Below are 17,260 nucleotides of genomic sequence, written 5' to 3' on the forward strand. Positions count from 1 at the left end.
TAGTCGCGCAGACACATTACGCGCCTGACAGCGGGGAATTCTTTAGTTACCTGCTAAAAATCTAGGCCTTTTCATTGGGCCACCGGCAAACGATTAGTCGAGCACGGAAGACGCACACGAAGGCGGGTGACAGCGCGGAAAAAACAGCAAAAGAAAGACAGACAGTGTGCTGTACAACTAGGCTTGTTTTTCATGGCGCACTGTCCGCAAGATGTGTGTACTCGATCGAATGCTAGAGAACACCAGAGCCTGCGCTCCTGCTTGCACGCTGTCGGCTCTTCTTAGTTGCGATACAAGGTCCGTACGTACCTGTCATTGAACACCTCCCAGCACAGAGAGTCCCGTCCGCTGCACTCAAGCAGCGGCCAATCAGGAGGCAAGCGCCGGTAAGACGCGCCTCGCCGCTCCCACATATCATGCAACTGACGACTGAGCGAGCCTGTCACGTGCCTCTGTCGTGCACCCTTCTTGCTCTCGAGAAGCGTGAAAAGAGGACGAAGAGCGTTGCGTGCGCGAGAATCTGAACCAGCAATGCAGGTTAGCGACTCGATTGCCTGCGCAGGACGAGGATAGCCACGCGAGACGAAAACTCAAAAAACGTCGGAGATTTGCAGAGAGTCGCTAGAACACGCACCCCAGATGTGAAGCAGGAACGGCACGCCCCGAAACACCGCTCCTTCAGGCCGGAGATGAACCTTTAAGTAGTCGACCGCCGGCCGGAGTGGGAACAATTGCATTCTCAGAGCTTGCCAACGTTTCTGTATTTGCGAGCTTCTCCCGGAAAATGCCTGCGGCTTCCTGAATCATCCCAGAAACCGCCAACCCTACCCCACTTGCGAACGATGCTGAAATAGACGGCTTTCTGACCCACGCTGTGCCGGAGCAGCGTCTACAACAGGTGCCTGGTGTACAGGTCCTCGTCAGTTGACCTGTCTCGCGCCATGAACGACCGGTGTTCCTCTGCCAGAAAACCAGTCTCGATAGACCAACCTCCACGTACGCTACCCTCCTCTCAGTGGAGCGTGGTAGCCCGGTTGAATCCTTCCTTCCTCCTTCGTGAAGAGTCCATCGTTCCACTCGTCCAAGATCATATAGACAATCTGCATCCACTTTGGGCCTATGAGCTGCATAAGCAGCTGTTGGCTTCTGAAGCGGCCAGGAGCAACGAATGGCGCGAAGGTTTCAGCAGAGCCGGCCTCCACGAGACTGGGAGAATAGTCCCCTGCGAAGTCTGCAGCGATGGCATCGGCATCTGCTGCCGTCTTCATCTCGCCCTTTGCCTTCTTCTACCTCAGCCAGTCCCCACACAAAACGACACACAACAGCTGTGCACTCCAAATCGACCGACTCAGTGAGCGCTATCCCACACACCCTTGTCACCGAACCCAGCTGACTTCCAGAAGGTTGTGAGAGCTCTGGTCCCTGATCGGGCAGGACCTGCTTTCCTTCGCCTAGAGAAACTTACGCCTCTCGTTTGCACTTTCCCCCACAACAGACGCGCAGCTAGGTCTCAGAAAACAGACGAGTGGCTACGATTGGCGCCTGTCCCGGAAACAAAAATCTTCTTCATGTATCTTTGTAGGATGACATACACAACCGACTCAGAGATCAGGCACGTACTGAGAGAGAAAACCCAATCGCCATGAGGAGGTCCCTCTTCGCGCAAGGCAGCCTGTTCCTCGCCTTCTCACCTGGTTCCCAGCAGGTTCATCTTGCAGTAGCACGGACAGCTGCTGTTCGAATTCTTTCCGCGGCCGTTTTCTACGACCCTGTTCACGGTCATGGAGATCAACGAACAACCTCGCCAACACTCCCAGTTTCTCACAATTGTGAGGAAACTTCGCCAAGAGAGAAGCAAGACGAAGCATCGTTGCTGCAAGAGGCACTCCGTCACTCTCGGAACGCTGAATGAGGTGATCAAACTCCAGACGGAGACTAGGCGACTGATTCGCTAAGTCTTCGAGGAACAGATCGCAAATGGCCTTCAGGCCATCACCTGAAATTGGAATCAGTCGTAACAGGCCGTATCAGAGTTACACGTGTCTCGTCGCATGTCATATAACCATACACAGGTACTTACACTCCCTCTGGGCAGGCGACCCATGCCACTGCTTTGCCTTCAATTTAGCTCACTCCAGGAACCCCTTAGTGCATAGCCCTCACCCTCTCTCTTCGGACATGCCGGACTGACGCGCCGACAGTGACCGGCCGCGGAGAATTGTCATCAACACCCCCTCGTTCACTTGTTCGTTACAGAAATATCCGGGTCCGCAGTAGGTGTAGTCTGAAGAAAAATACTTTCTGCACAGCCATCAGGAAGTACTAGCGAGTCTCTCCGCCTCTCTAGCGGCAGTGCAAGCAGTCGTCTAGGCAGGCAGAACCAAGAACGCAGCGCAGCAGTAGTCCGTTAGTAGCACTTCGCTTGTGCAGCACGACTTTCTCCTGAGTGGCTGTCATGTTCGGTTCCACGGCAGTCGCACGAGTTCCCCCCCACATGGATTTAGTTCATCTACCGGGAGCTTCTGAAGCGGGCTCCACGTCTATCAGCTCAGACGCGTCATCTCCCTTCACTTCAATAAAACAAGAATTTGAGGACACAGGAAATAGCCGCTCTCGTGCACGCAGCTTTCCGTCCCCTACTGATCTCATCTCAACTCGCAAGCTAATGCGCACCGTGGATCCGGTCAAGAAAGAGCCCTACCCTCTCCACCACCTAACACCATCTCAGAACACTCAGGCCACTTCGGAAACCACCACGCTCGCGTGCGATACAGCAACTACCAGAGCGTCCACCGTCCCGTCGTAGAAATTACCTTTGCCTCCCTCAGTAGGTCCCTCTTTCCCCGGCTGATCAGGACCTGGGGCTGGGCGATGCCGCGTGGCAGTGGACAAAATGAGCTGCTTCAGTCGGTCGACGTAGTGCCACCCAGGGTACGAACACCAAGCCCTATCCAACTCGTCGCTAACTTGGTCAAAGGGAAGAGTCCCGTAAATATACAACCTTGCGAGATGAAGAACTTCAGATGCCAAAGTCAACGCCCGGTTGCGGTCTCCGGTCAGCAGTCCTACTTGGAACGTGATATTGTACACGGAATGCAGCTGCAGCAGAGCAACACAACACGAATCACGCTCCGAGAGAGTATAAGCCAACAAAGAAAAACCGCCGTACGGAGGTTTGTCCGAGGCAAACCGGGATCTTGTCGTCTCCATAGATGGCAAGGAAGAAAGGAAGTTACTCAGCAATTACAAAGTTGGCAGTATGTAGCGGTTGAAAGACCACGGGCCCAGATACACCCAACCTACGCCAAGGCCAAGCCACGACCGTTAGGCACGGCTCGTCTAGTTGGTGGTAACCGGGAGAAACGTCGACGCCCACCTACCTGCACGGGGTCAGTGGCCCTGGGCCGGAGAATCTCGACCGGCCTGTCCGGAAGGCGCACACCTGCGTGCTTCTCTAGACAAAATTGCTGGACAAGTAGCTTCCGAAGGCCGCGGATAACAAGTTGATGCCCATGGAAGAGAGTCTGCATTTTCTGAAGCAGCAGATCTCTCGTTCCCTTGTGGTGTCCTTGGGTGACGCATGTTTTCAAGATGCGACTGAATATGACGTACTTATCAGGGGCCACATTCTGAATCAAAGAACACATTGCGGCGGCAGGACTGCCGCAGTCAAGAACAATACCATCTGGAAGGAAGAGTGAAAAACACAACAGCACGTCGGGTACGTCGCAGAAGCAGTGTCCCAAGATGAAAGCTAGCTCTTCGATGCGGAGGCTCTGCGGTCTGAACCGCTCAAGTATCCTGGTTAAGTGAACTAGGCGTTCGGGCTCCTCGATAAACCGTCTAACCAGGAAGTTTTCAAACTGAGACCACAGCACAGAGAAGTCGTGGTCTTGACCCGACTCCTTGGAAACCAGCTCGCAGCTGGCCGCTCCAGGAAGGGGGCCTCTTGCCCCCGTCACGCCAGCCGTAAGATCGGGAACCCTCTCGGGCACGCCTCCCATCCCGCTAAAAAATTCCGCCTCCATAGCAAAAATGGAATAGCTCAGGTAGCTCGCGATGCAATCGCATTCAACTCTGAGACTCACGTGTGGAGCACCGGAACTGTTCTACTCCATCGCTGGTCTCGAAGGTTTACGAAGACTCGGTTGTCACTGATTGACGAGGCTTTTCGCTTGACAGAGTCATTGTCTCGGAAGGGCATAGCGAACGCCCAGACGGGACGCCCTCTCACGCCCTCATCACGTACACCCGCCTTCTTCACCGTGGCACGATGGCAACAGCTCAGTCAGACGGCAGAAAATGATACCGCGTGCCAGGGAATATATCCATGGTGCAAGGTGACGAGTTGATAAGCAATTCCGCATTAAAAAGTCCCAATACGCGCAGCAGCAAAGCGAAGCTCTTAAAAGCGCACACGTTGAGGTCACACCGGCCGTGCGCATGCGCAGTTATGGCTTGCCTTACACGCTTTTCCAGGAAGGCCGAGGTGTGGCCGAGCCGCCGCCCCGGCGAGACCTGCGCCTCGGACCACGTCGCACAGGAAAATCGCACCGAGGTCGCCAGACAACAGAAAGAGTATTATCTACGTTGCCAAGGAGGCATGTCGGCGTCGGGTTGTCCCAGCTGTGCGGAAAACCAAATGAACTAACCGTCTGCGAAAGGAGAGAGGAAGGTGGACAGGCCTGCGAGGCGTGGCAGGGGAGAAAGCCCCGTACCCGACGGGTACTGACTCGGCTGCCCTCGGTAATAGAATTCCGAAAATCGCCCCCCGCCAGTTGCTGCGGCAGACAGCAGCAAGCTCCCGTTTGCCTGACAACGCGCTTCGACAGCTTTCAGGCAGGTGCTTTTCAAGCCTGGTGAGCGACAGCTGGTGGTCAAATATATGACGGCCGCGAGTGGTCGCAATCCTTGCTGATCATCGGGCTGCCAATCGCAAACAGTCGGCCGAGGGCGGGCGTCAACGCCGCAGGCGGCAGGAGTGAAGTGCCTATGAGTTATGGTGTACGGACAGTCGACATTGGAGCGTCCGAAGCTGCGGTTAGCCAGTCTCGCTGGTGCTGTCTCCCAGCGACACTAGACCTCTGTTCTTCACGACTGTTTCCGGTTACAACGACGGTCTAGACCCCTACAACCATGAGGGCGTACTTGTCACTCGCTGTGGCCTCGCTCGGCCTAGGGGTCCTCCGTGCGCGAGCACAGGAGCCATACGTCACGTACCCTGTCTGTGACGTGGCTGTCGATTCTGCTATCTGCTTGCACGGGCAACAAAAAGTCTTGCTTCCTGCTGCGCAGCACTACGGTAAGAGGAGTTGTCCATACCGCATGACCCAGTGCATGTCATAGAAGTGCATTAGGACTTGAGCTTCACATTACGTTTGACAGCGTTCGCCCCTTGGATGATAGCGGCAAAAGAAATCACGCCTCCGGAGAGGTGATGGCCGCGGCAGGAATTGGGGGAGCGGGCAGTTCGGGGCTTTTCCGGCACAACTATATCTATGTGCCGAGCGCGGAAGGATTTGAGACAGCAGACTTCAGCTACACCTTCTTCGTTTATCTTCTCGAGGATGCGAAGTCCAGGTGCGCGCCTCACAAAGGGGAGGCACCTTACTGAACTGAGAAGTCCGGGTTCACGTTCAGGGCAAACAACCAACTCCACGATCAGTTCTGTCCGCTAATTCACAAGGTGGGACACACTCAACAACGGCCAAGCCTACCATTGAGTCACATCATTCATTGCAGGGGATAATGAAGGAGAATGCCCAAGAGGCGGCGCCCGCGGTTCTTATAAACCCACGGGTAAGAGACTCTCGGGAAGCCACTTAAACACTGCAACGGTACTCCGGACTGCCCCACAGGATGGACGGATCAAGGTTGTTCTCTCCACTTCCCAAACTCCGGATAGCCGTACGTGCAGATCAATTTTGCTGATTTTCCCAACATCGGGATAGTTTCAACAACGCACAGCGGGAGAGGAAATGATGAGCAACTCAAGACTGAAGCCGCATCAGTGGTACCACGTCGCAGGTGGGGACACATTTGCAGCAGAATTTGAAATGTCGGCTCCATATCCCAATGCCAGTCGTACGCCACATGAAGCGCGTGCGTCTGTACGTGGACGGAATTCTCGACTCAACTATGGTTACTCAAGGTAATCCATCTTCGCAGTCGGGCCACCGCTCGAGTAGCTCAACGACTGTGACTCCAGGCTTTACACGAACCAACGACCTTCCAATGTACATCGGCGGCGCACCGTACGCCGAAGAAGTCTGCGACTTACCGCTGCTGATTGACGAGCTCCGAGTGTACTCCATCGTGAGTCCCAACGAGTGAATTCGCATAGTCTGGTGCGCCTTCACTTGGCACCCACAGGCCGTCGGTCGGGACCAAGTGCAGGCCGAAGGTTAGCAAGTGCCAGAATGCTCCGACACGCCATCTCGACTGGAGTGTCAATTCAGCATCCATCGCCCTCGCGGGTGTGGAACCCTCCTTTATCCACATCGGTTGCGTAAACTGCAAGTGAGTACCGGCAGTCTTCCGGGTGGTCTCAGTTTAGCAGCGGTCATTCCAACATCTGCGACAGCAAGGAAGAGGCGTCAACGGCTTGTCCAGACGGCTACCACCTCTGCGGTAAGGCTTCAGCAGACCAGTGTCCTCGCTGAGCACCATCGCCTTTGGCCAATGTTCAGATAAGCTGGAGCTCTACATCGGTGGCTACCAGGTTGCAAGAAAGCTGTCCCTGGGCACCTCTCTCGTTGCTGCGGGAACGGCCACGCCCGCCAAGGGTACTGCCCTGTGCTGCGCGGACTCCTGAGCATTCTAAAGAAATAGGGCTGCCAAGTCTTGCTGGCAGATGCAGCTTCGGCTTCTATTCGTGTTAAACGCTGCAACCCCACCTCGAACGCAGGCCCCCAATGCGTAAAGACCTGGACTGGTCGGGCAGCGCGCTGCTTGCTGTCCCAAGTACCAGAACTCCCAAATCCTTAGTGCTGGACAGTATGACAGGACTCCTTTTGACGCCTCCTTGTCAATTTTCACTGCTAGCGCAAAGAAGGATTTTCCTGCCTCCCTTTAGACAGGAGTCCCCAGCTGCTGCATCCCAAGTGCGGTGAGAGGCTCTGTCCGTCCGAGATAGAGCTGGATCTCACCTCGAGGTCCCGGTCTCACGCACGATGATAATTACCCGACGAGGATTTCCTACCTTTGGACCGTCACAACGTAGCCGACGTACCCAACCGGGTAGAACTGCAGTATATATACTTCAGCAACTTTAAGCGATCAGAATGAATGTGATACCTATAAACAGACCTGTAGTACCTCCTAGGGGAATAACAGAGTAAAGCCACGAGCCGTCCAGAAGGAGTTCACAGCCTTACTTGAGTACGGTGAGAGAAATGTAAGTCTCCGAGCATCGCAGCCTACTCCACACGAGTGCCGGCTCTACTTGCGAGGACACCCCGTGCTCGACTGCTGCGTCCTCGGAGTGTTCCGAGAGCGGAGGCTGCCATACGGTGCGCATGGAGGCCCGGTGCAGAGCCGCACAAATTCCGGTCGGCTACTTAGAAAGTAGTGGAGTCGGGTATCAGCTCCTTTTCGTTGGCCGTCAAAGCAGAACGCGGCCACACGTGGTGCATCACCTCGTAAGAGAGCCAAACACGCCTCTTGCGAACCAAACGGCCGGTGATGCAGTATCCGTGGTATAGTGCGTGCCACACTCCCTAGATAGCGACTGTCCGGAAAGGCCTTGCTGCCTGCTGAACTCAAAAGCGGCTCGGCGTCTACGTCGACCTCGTATCACCCGGCTCGACAGTGGACCCCGCCTTGCCCGGACTCGACACTGGACCCCACCTAGCGCGTACTCGACAGTCGACCTCGCCTCACCCGGCGAGGGGGGGCAGCGTACGGGGAGTGAGGACAATCACTGTAAACACGTTTGCAGCCCAGGGCCGACCTCGGACACTGCACTACCCCTTTCCCCCCCGCCATTGACAACATTTTTACCTCTATTGATGGTCTGGAGTGGGGTGTGCTTCGAGCGACGAAAGCCACGCCGGACAAGTACGAGCGCATGCAGTCAGCCGCGTGTAAAATGAGGCGACAGCTGGAAACAGAGGTCTCCTGCGAACTGACTTCCTGGAAACGCTGACGGGATTGAGGAACACATTAGCGGACGATGAGGAGGCGTTGAAGGGGGTGCGATGTAGTTCACGTCGCGCGCCATTCACTTCCGGAGCGCTGTTTTTTCCGGCGCTGCGTAGACTGTCCCGCGTTGGGCTCAGCTCCTTTCCGTTTTGAGATCGTGTTTGACCAGGATGCGTACTACGTGTTAGTTTCGCGAGACCAATGATTCGGAGCGGCACGACCGCGGCGGATTCTGTGAGACCGCCCAGTAAAAGCACTCAGGCGGATTCGTCGTTCGCAGCTCGCCTGCCGGACGCCTTTGCAGCCTACTTGAGGCGAAACAATGTCAGCCTGTCTCTCTACGATGCTTTGCCCGCTTCTCCAAGGTATTTTGCAGTCATCTTTCCACCCGCTCCACTGACCAGGGCAGCTGCGGCCATCGCTGCAGCTGCAGCCACAGGGGAGGACGAGTGTCTGGCAGTGTTCGTTGGCCTCGTTTACCCGCAAGTTCGGAGTGTACATAAACTCGCGAATTCGCAGCCTTTGGGTTCGCAAGTGTTCGACTCTAAGTGCATCTTACATCCGCGCAGTGTCTTGTCGCGCAGGTGTGCACATTTAGGGACTGCAAGAGAAAGTGGACGGTTCATACCCGAAGGTACTGGCGATTGGACAAGAGAAAATACTTCTCTAAGTCGCGGACGTCTTGGGTACGATGAGTACTTGGAGGCTGTTTTAGACTGCATGCAACACGAGCTACAGCTTGCTGCCCACCCAAGACTGGTACGCTGGCTGGTGCCCACCTGCCGCTCTATGGGTGGTCACGCTTCACGGGAGACACCAGCCTTCCCCCTCGTCTTCGCCCTTCCCCCGGGTGCCTCTCCGAGACAGTGCACTGCTTACAAGCTCGGACTTATTCATCCCTTAGACGCTGCTTCTGCAGCGTGTGCCTTCGCGTTGAGGCCGCGGCCGGGCGACCTCGTATGTGACCTCTGCTGCGCTCCAGGAAATAAGCTAGTGCTGCTTGCGAACTCTGTTGCCTGCTGGCCTTCGAAAGGAGCTTTCCCGATAACCAGGAGTGCTGACTTCCCATCTCGTACCGCTGTTTCAGATGGCTGCCTCCATACACCAAACAGGCGGATATTACAGCAGACCACGCTGACACCTTCAGAGGCGCAAGGGCAATCTTTTGCGGTGAACGAGGATCCCGGCTTGTACTGTGGGACTGTAGTCGGCGTGGAGGGTAGACGACAGCGAGCAGAGGTATGTCGCCGGATTGTAAGGAAGCTTGGAGCGCATAATGTTCTACTCGTGCTGCAGGACGGTCGCTCATTCTCAGGAGCATGCACCTGTGACGTGTGTTACGAAGGTCCAAACAATCTCATAGGGTCTTCTTCCGTCGCAAACGCGAAGCGACGGGAGCCTGGTGTGTCATCCCAGATAGGAGCCGAGGACAAAGGAGAGACTGCCGGAAATGTCGTTTCTGGTGACCGGGGAAGGCCTTCAACTGGGGGACGATTATCGCGTCGGAAAGCGAGAAAGCGAGAAGAAGCAGCCGAAGTACCGCTGATCGACTTACTGCCTGGCCTGTCTAACTTCGACGAAGGGGGAAGCAAAAGCTGGGGGGAGCTTAGGAGCAAGGTTAAGGCAACGCTGGACGGTCAGGAGGTAGACTCCGCCCCTGGAGAACCTGGCAGTGCTGCCAGCGCCAACACAGCGGAGCCGTTCCTCGAGATAGGACAAAACTGCTTTGGCACCTTCGACAAAGTTCTAGTTGATGTTGAGTGCACGCACGATGGATCGCTCCGCCACATGCATAAGTTTGGCCAGCAGTGGCGCTGGGAGGATTTTGAGAAGAAAATGCAGATGAAGACCCATGCTGACCGCTCCGGCCGTAAGCCTGTACTTCCTGTTGGTCATGCCCAGAGTCCGGCTCCCCGGGAAGCCGCACGCTCTTGCATTGATACTCCTGTAGCCGGTACAGCATCGGCCGCTGAACCCGCTGACCGTCCGAGGTCAGGTACGAAGTCATCGGGTCAAACGCACACAGCGTCATGTGCTTCCAACCTTTCTGCTTCATCAAAGGATAATCACATTCTCGCCCGCGCAACCGTGCGTACAAGCAAGTCGGGACCACCGGGCACTTGTGAAGAATTCGCCGAGCTAAGAGTGCGGCAGCGGCAGCTGCTGCAGCGCGGATTCGACCTCCTTCGTCCGGGCGGCTTGCTTGTGTACAGCACATGCAGTAACTGCGAGGATCAGAACGAGTACATTGTTCGCGACTTTCTGAGTCACAACGACAGAGCCGCACTTTATCCGCTGCCATGCTCCGGCTTGAAAGCAGACCCGTTCATCTTCCCCAGCTCAGAAAATCCTACAGGAGAGTACGACTTGAATTGTTCCTGGAAGGAATGGCGGCATCTCAATAGCCAAGAGATACTCCCCTTCCCCAGCTGGCCTGCCGTGCCGTCGTCACTCGAATCAGACTACACACTCCGACGTCATCCTGAAGCTCTCATACTACCTGATTTAGCCAGTGGTTCAGCGGACATGGCCAAGCACGGTGCGTCCGTGTTTTCAAGTGTCGGGAAAAGTCAAGCGGCCAGCCAGGCTCCGGACCAGTTGTCCGAGGGGGAAGTGGAATGTTTGGAGGCTCCAGCCGACCACCAGACCAGCGAAGAAAGGCAACGATTCAGGGAGTGCAGTTGCTATTTCACACCGGCCCACAGCGGAACCAGCGGTCTTTTCATGGCATGCATTACCAAGCTTCAGTAATACCCAAGCGGTTTTCTTTTGCTTTCATAAGCACTGGCAACGGCTTCTTTACAGCACATCACGTAAAAAACGGATGATCAACGAGGTGCTGCCAGCATCCAGTACGACAGTGTGCATGCATCTGCAACATTCTTGGTGACTGCCTGACTCCCACGAGATGTGCGCTTCTACTCGGCGAGACCTCATGAGAGGTCGATTTCCATCTATCTTTTTGTTTTCTTCGGATTCCGAGTGTGTGCGCCTTCTCCACCGGGAGACAGTCGAAGTGGCGAGCCTCGGAGCACCGAGAACCAGACTAGTTGCCCGTCCAAGTGTACCGAGCCATTAGGGGTGCTACACAGGTGGCGGAACTGACGGAGTCGGATCAGATGAAGGCACAGTGTGTGTTCGCTATTGACCGTAGGAGTCGGGAATCCTACACACCAGGAATAATGATGGCGGCGGAGTCTAAGAAGCAGCACTTTTTGAGTTCGCGGGGTTACCTGCGGAGAGTCTCCGGACCTCGTGAAAACTGAACGTCTGTACAGATCAGAGTAGTTTCTTCCCCCCAAGCACTGTCGCGGTCCGAAGACCACTGTCACGGTTCGTGTATGAACTGAAGCAAAACGGGGACTTTACACGCAGCACTGGAGCTGGTGGCTGTCTGGTTGGTCTGGCGTACTCCTTCCGCGGTGGGCAAAACACCGAGCACCCTGCGCGCCAGTCTTACACTACACACCGGGGGTCCACCGAGTAGCACGCGCTGCAGCTGGCACATTGGGGATCCCCAGGATACTATGAACTGGAGCAGCATCCACCCCACCGCATCTGCGTTCGCCAGCTGCTTGTGGCTAAACCGGGTGTCACGAGCCGCATAAAAAATCAGCGCCCGTGTGCGAAGCTCAGGCTGGTGCGTTGTTGGTGTTTACGCTCCGGAGCTCTTAAACGTAGACCGGGCTGCTGCGTAGGAAAATTTTGGGACCCACGCCCCAGTCCCAAGCGTTCCAGCATAGTGACCTGAATGCTCCAACTTGCTCTAGTGAGATTTACCCTTCTCTCTGGAAGGTAGCCCCTCCAGTTCACTGGCGACGTCTGCACATTCTGAAGACCGACGGGGCCGTGGTATAAGGATATCCATAGCACGGCTTACCGGGCAGCCGTGCCGGAGTCCGAATGCTTGTTCGTGCGGACACAAGGCAGAAAGGACTCCACGTACTCTTCCGAACAAGACATCGTGCTGTCTGTCCCTGTTACCCGCCCCGAAAATCGCGTAAACGCCGCTGGATCCTGCGCTCGCTGGCGGACGATGACCACACGATCTGGACGGCTGCAAACGGCCTCTGGCGAAGTCTTCTCCACACAACGTGAGTGGCCCGGTTGCAGTTTTGTGACGCCCTCCTGAGACGGTCGAATTTTCCGAGACCGCTGAGTCCTCTTTACCCGTGAAGCATGACTGGCCTTGCACCAGTGATGGCCCTAGGGTTGTCGCGTCAACCCCCTCGGAAGCGTCGCATTCAACCCAGTCAGGCATGTCAGAGAGACGGTAGCTGGACACGCCACTGAGCTCTAGCTCAGCGGACGAGCTACCTGAGCGACCGGTTTCCGGCCTCCCTCCATGCTGTCTTCTGCTGCGGAAGACGGGACATAGTTCGGCGACCCGTCTTTGCAGCGTAGCGCTCCAGTGCTGAAACGCCACAGCCGGAGTGAAGTTCGCGAAGCCCCTGGAACACTCCGGACGCGTCAACGCATTGGCTTCTGCTTCTGAGGAAGACCCGTCAACGGAAAGCAAGCACTTGTCAGGCGGGACAGGGGGGCGCAGGTGGTATACCGCCAGGCCCAACAGGATCATTATGTGCCAAAGGGAGTGAAGAAAAAAGTGCTTCCCTGTTGTTCTGTCTGGTTGGGTGTAGAAGCGATGGAAAGATCTCAGGATAAACAAGTTGGAAGGCAGCGAAGAAATGGAGTACATCCAGGTCGTCACCCCGAGTGCCGAGGAAAACTGCACAAAGAAACCCAAGCAGTTTGACAAAGGCTTTCGAATACAACAGGAGACGAATGCCTGGGTTGCAGCTATGAGTGACTTCACGAGGTTTCTGCGGGTTCCATCTCCGAGCTCCGCAGGCACTGAGGAACCGAAGGAAGCCAGGCTGTATACTATGGACATTCCCGTACTCTGTGAAGGAGCATAGTAGTGCGTCTATGAGCCGGACGAGCGTTGCACGAAGTGGCCATCGGTCTCGGCGGCCCTCTTAGCGCTTAAACATTCCGACAGAGGGGCGGACAACCAGACTGCGTTGCTAGTCACCAGCTGGTTTTCAGATCGACTTCACTTGTGTCTGAAGAGTAGCGGCATGCTTGTAGTCGCGACGCACATACCAGAGGAGTGAGAAGAAGGGCGCCCAAATATCGCCTGCACAGCGCCTTCGTCTGTTGCGCCAGATGACTGTCGTTCACGCCGAACATTTTGTAGCCCCCTCGTTGGTAGTCCGACCGGTGTAGCCAGCAGAGCATGTAGAAGTGGGGGAACTGCCACAGATACTGCAGCCCGAAAAGCAGCCACGGGTGCACGCATGAGAGTGAACCCTGTAAACAGCCGCAACCACTGAAAAAGTGCAGGCTAAAAAAAAACAAAACCCATGCTGCACTCAGTCGAACAAGCGGAGCGCTGATGTCCTGGGTAGGCGGCGCATGAACACTCTGTGAGAACTCTGAAGGATACACCGAAGTACTGCAATTCTCGATCCATGTCGAAATTGGGAGAAGCCAGAATAACCCTCAGTCGTACCAAAAGGAGCGCGTGGGACACCGCCATGTGTGCACTGTGCTGCACTACTTCGCATCGACAGAGAGATCAGACCATCTCTTTCTTATGAAGACAGCTCACGCATTTTGCTGTGTCTTCAGTAGCGCTATGCATATGCGTCCGCTAGGTTCTTCCGGGTAGGACAAGGGGAGACCGGCAACCAAGCAAAAAACAAGCTTCTACGTTCCTCGTGTATCCTTTCTGCCGGCAGAGTCATTGTGAGTTCCCCTCGGTTGCCCTCGCACCAACCAACGATTGTCTTTCAGGGTCCTATGACTGAGGGTGACGCCCTGCACTGAATGCCTTACACCTGCAGCGCTCCAGCCAATCAGAAGCGGGATTGCCCCCACGACGGCGCCGACGTGGGTGCTGTAAGGGCTCCTGGTCTTCAGAGGTGTGTATACACCTGAGTAGAGAGCGATATTGAAAGCTGCCAAGCCAGCAGCAGTCATGCTCGGGAAATGAATCAGCAGGAGAGAAACTCCTGCCAGGGCGGTCAGACCCGCGAAACCAACGCAAGCGGGGGCGGACAGATAGCCGCTGGCGACCGGCCTGCACACAGCGGTGGATAAAACAAGACAGCCTCCATAGCTTTGTCGCTATCTCAACCTGAAACACGACGGCAAACAGGGGCCTGTCGAATCGCAAACTCGTTCTACACAGAAGCGATAAGTTGGACACGCTTGCACCACTGGGAGAGTGCAACGCTCTGTCCGTATGTGACTGCAGCGGAGCAGCATTGGTCAACCCGCGCAGCCTAAAAACAAAGACTTACCAAAATTTACACAAAAGCACACCACAGTGATTTACACAGGAGACGCAGACCCTAGCCATCTTGGTTGTTACCTTACCTGTGACGCGTCCTCGTCATCAAACTGTCAATCTTCCTCTCGTACAGCTGATTGAGAGCATTCGCGGCAGCCGAACTTCCGAACACACCCGCAAATAGCGCGGCTGCCTGAAGAACAGCTTCAGCTGTTGAGCTCCCAAGAAAGATTGTGGGGACGGTACCGAATATGTCCATTGAACTGGACACACAAGAAATATTCTGCGCTGAAGCTAAGGAGCTTGCAGAAGCGGATACAAGGCCATAGTTGCTCAGCGTGCTGCAAGAAGGGGAAAGAGCTTGTAGCCCTCCGGCATACCCTGCAAGCGTGGAAATCGCAACCCAAATACTCAAGCGTCCTTTCGAAAGCGCCCAGTAGGCTGCACCGTCTCGTTGAAGACGCCTTGAGTATGAGTCACGCAAGCTTTCAGCGGGCAGGGACGACGCTAGCTCGGAAGGACGCTCCAGGAGGACTCTCTGCCCGTGCCCCCCCGCTGCTTTTGATCCATCTTCCGCTTTTTGACGGCGAATGCAAATAGACGAATTTCCTGAAGGTTGTGGATCCATCCACGTGCCTCCCGCAGTCGGGGTGTGTTGGCTGCTTGAGTAACGAAGCTGTCGAGTGAATCTGGTAGAAGTGAACACATGGCGGTACAGTTTGCAGACAGAACGACAACGCGTGGAAACGCGGAAACTGGCCGGTGAGGCAGTGGCCAACGGAGCATCGTGTTGTCTGCGCGGAGCCGAATGATGGACGCCATACCGGAGACTGTTACCGGCTCTAAGTCTCGGGGACCGACCACTATCTTGTCTATATATGGACGGCATAGCTAGATCTGCAGTACAAGTTCTCGGGCAGAGTGCAACAAGGCAAGCTGGTGGGCTTTGGGTTCTTTCTCCATGAGACAGAAACATTGCGCCAAGCCGCAGTGTCGCGGCTGCCTGGCGGGAAGCCCTTTCCGCCCTACAAAGGGAATGAAAGCAACAGGGCCAGTACATCATAGCTTCCATCCTCCCTCCGGATAGAGGAAAGGCGCGGATTCTGAAGAATGAGGCGTCGTCAGGGCGCAGCCGCAACGCCTTTGGGTCACACAAGAGGGGTCCCAGAACGACCTAAGCCATGACGCAAGAGAAACAAAGGTGGTAGGCGTGAAAGCAGCTGCGTTGGACATCGCAGTGGGGGGCAGTTGACGGGCTGACTCGACCCTGCACGGCCGTAGAAAAAGAGTGTGACGAAGCTCAGTAGTTGCGGCTGCACAACGGTGTTGGGTGGGTTTCGGGATTGCTGAGCCGTCCTGGGTTTCCCCCCGCGGGCCGTGCAGGCGTCCGGGTTCACTGTGGTGAACCGTTGAGTGAATAGTTTGTGCGGACAGGGCTACAGGCAAAACTTCGGCTGCAAAAGCGGCAGCTGCCCCCTCCACAAAGCTGGCATTTTCCTGCCGGTGGGAAATACGTAGAGACGAGAAAGATGCCAGGGAACTGACGGATGCAGGGTCTGTAGCATTGTCGTCGTCTGCAGTTGACACTGGGCGCCCCCGGTAATCCGCAGCTCTGCGGGAAACCGTCTCCGCGCCAAGCAACCGGCTGGCCGGACGGACAGGAGACGACAAAGCGAGATCAGTAAATCAATTAAAGACCGAGAGCTAAGAATTAGAATGAGTTTACAGAGACAAGTCTGGAACCCATGTCGAGACGTTACGGAGCTCTCGGTATCACCGGGAAAAGACGAGTTCGCGCGCCTGAAAGTCCCAAGCCCAGTCAAGTAAAAAGTTGACTCATCTCTACACTAGAGCCACCAGCATCCGAAATCGCTCTTCCTTCAAGTACCTGCTCAATCTTGCTATAGATGACATTTGAGAGTCGGAAACATGGACTCGTGGATGGTTTTCCGACTCCACGACATGCATGCTTTGGAGTTCCGGGCAGAAAGTAACAGATGTGAGTGAGTTTCGCTCCACCCCGGCAACTATGCTGCAGCGTCTGCTATCCGGGTCCTTGAGGCACTTAGAGCGGGCCACACCTCGGGCAAACAGAGCACAGCACGTATGTCAAAGAGGTCAGGTCTGGGTACCTCCACTCCTGTTCACCCGTCCTGGCTCTTCTCCGACGACAGTCATGCCTTTCTAGTTTCACTAGCTTTTCAGAAGGAATGAGCTGCATGCAATGCTACGCTGAACGAGCTACAAACCTAGTGCTTATTTCGTAGCCGATGACTATTTGCTTGTCGCACTGATTTGGAACCTTCTTGCTGCCACAGCTTGTTCTTGCCAGGTTGGCTGGCATGCCGTTGGTGTATTGTGGCTGCGACCTCGGACAAGTTTCGCTTTGTCCACAAAGGTCGGAGCACGAGTGCCTTCAGTCGAACACACCACTGTCGGGAGTAAGGTCACATACTGAACGGCGGCTCAACCGCCCCTGAAAGTTGTGCGCAGCCGAGGGGGGCTGAACTCAGCTCACTATGAGCTCGTGCGCTAGGCAGCGGAACCTGGCGCTCCTTGCTATAGCAGACCTCTGAGCTGGAAACCCCCCCAAGAATATGCACTCGTTATTCGAAGTATCGCTGCGGTGACAGCCATGTGCAAAGAGGTCGCCTCCAACTGTAAACACAACGAACCAAAACGCCTGAGACTGGCAGAGCGGAACCACTGACCCCAGTTTTCTTCAGGGGCGGACTGCAGTCCGCCGTCCCCTTCGACCTCGTGAATGGTGACTGCTTCGAAGAGGTCAATTAGTCGACGCGCCGGGACTGATGGCCGCGG

General features: G+C 55.5%; 3 protein-coding genes across 3 annotated transcripts; 1 reads left to right on the plus strand and 2 right to left on the minus strand.

Annotated features, from left to right (window-relative positions):
* Nucleotides 1-1,001: 1,001 nt before the first annotated feature.
* CSUI_005250 (histone deacetylase complex subunit sin3) lies at nucleotides 1,002-4,786 on the minus strand (the record flags this gene model as incomplete). Its single annotated transcript, XM_068065427.1, has 4 exons — nucleotides 3,381-4,786; nucleotides 2,814-3,099; nucleotides 1,692-1,996; nucleotides 1,002-1,286 (listed from the first exon to the last, which is right to left on the minus strand). Exons 1-4 carry the CDS (start codon nucleotides 4,026-4,028, stop codon nucleotides 1,002-1,004), a joined length of 1,524 nt encoding a protein of 507 aa, XP_067922592.1. The 5' UTR covers nucleotides 4,029-4,786.
* A 3,130-nt stretch (nucleotides 4,787-7,916) lies between these two features.
* Nucleotides 7,917-11,778, plus strand: CSUI_005251 (nol1 nop2 sun family protein). The gene has a single exon (XM_068065428.1). The coding sequence runs from the start codon at nucleotides 8,344-8,346 to the stop codon at nucleotides 10,891-10,893; it is 2,550 nt and encodes an 849-aa protein (XP_067922593.1). The 5' UTR covers nucleotides 7,917-8,343; the 3' UTR covers nucleotides 10,894-11,778.
* On the minus strand, nucleotides 11,465-16,422 carry CSUI_005252 (uncharacterized protein). Its single transcript, XM_068065429.1, has 4 exons — nucleotides 14,527-16,422; nucleotides 13,984-14,227; nucleotides 13,241-13,474; nucleotides 11,465-12,871 (listed from the first exon to the last, which is right to left on the minus strand). The coding sequence occupies exons 1-4, from the start codon at nucleotides 15,510-15,512 to the stop codon at nucleotides 11,909-11,911; spliced, it is 2,427 nt and encodes an 808-aa protein (XP_067922594.1). The 5' UTR covers nucleotides 15,513-16,422; the 3' UTR covers nucleotides 11,465-11,908.
* Between the last annotated feature and the right edge of the window lie 838 nt (nucleotides 16,423-17,260).

The sequence above is a fragment of the Cystoisospora suis genome, assembly GCF_002600585.1.
Source record: "Cystoisospora suis strain Wien I chromosome Unknown contig_2539, whole genome shotgun sequence".
NCBI lineage: Eukaryota > Apicomplexa > Conoidasida > Eucoccidiorida > Sarcocystidae > Cystoisospora > Cystoisospora suis.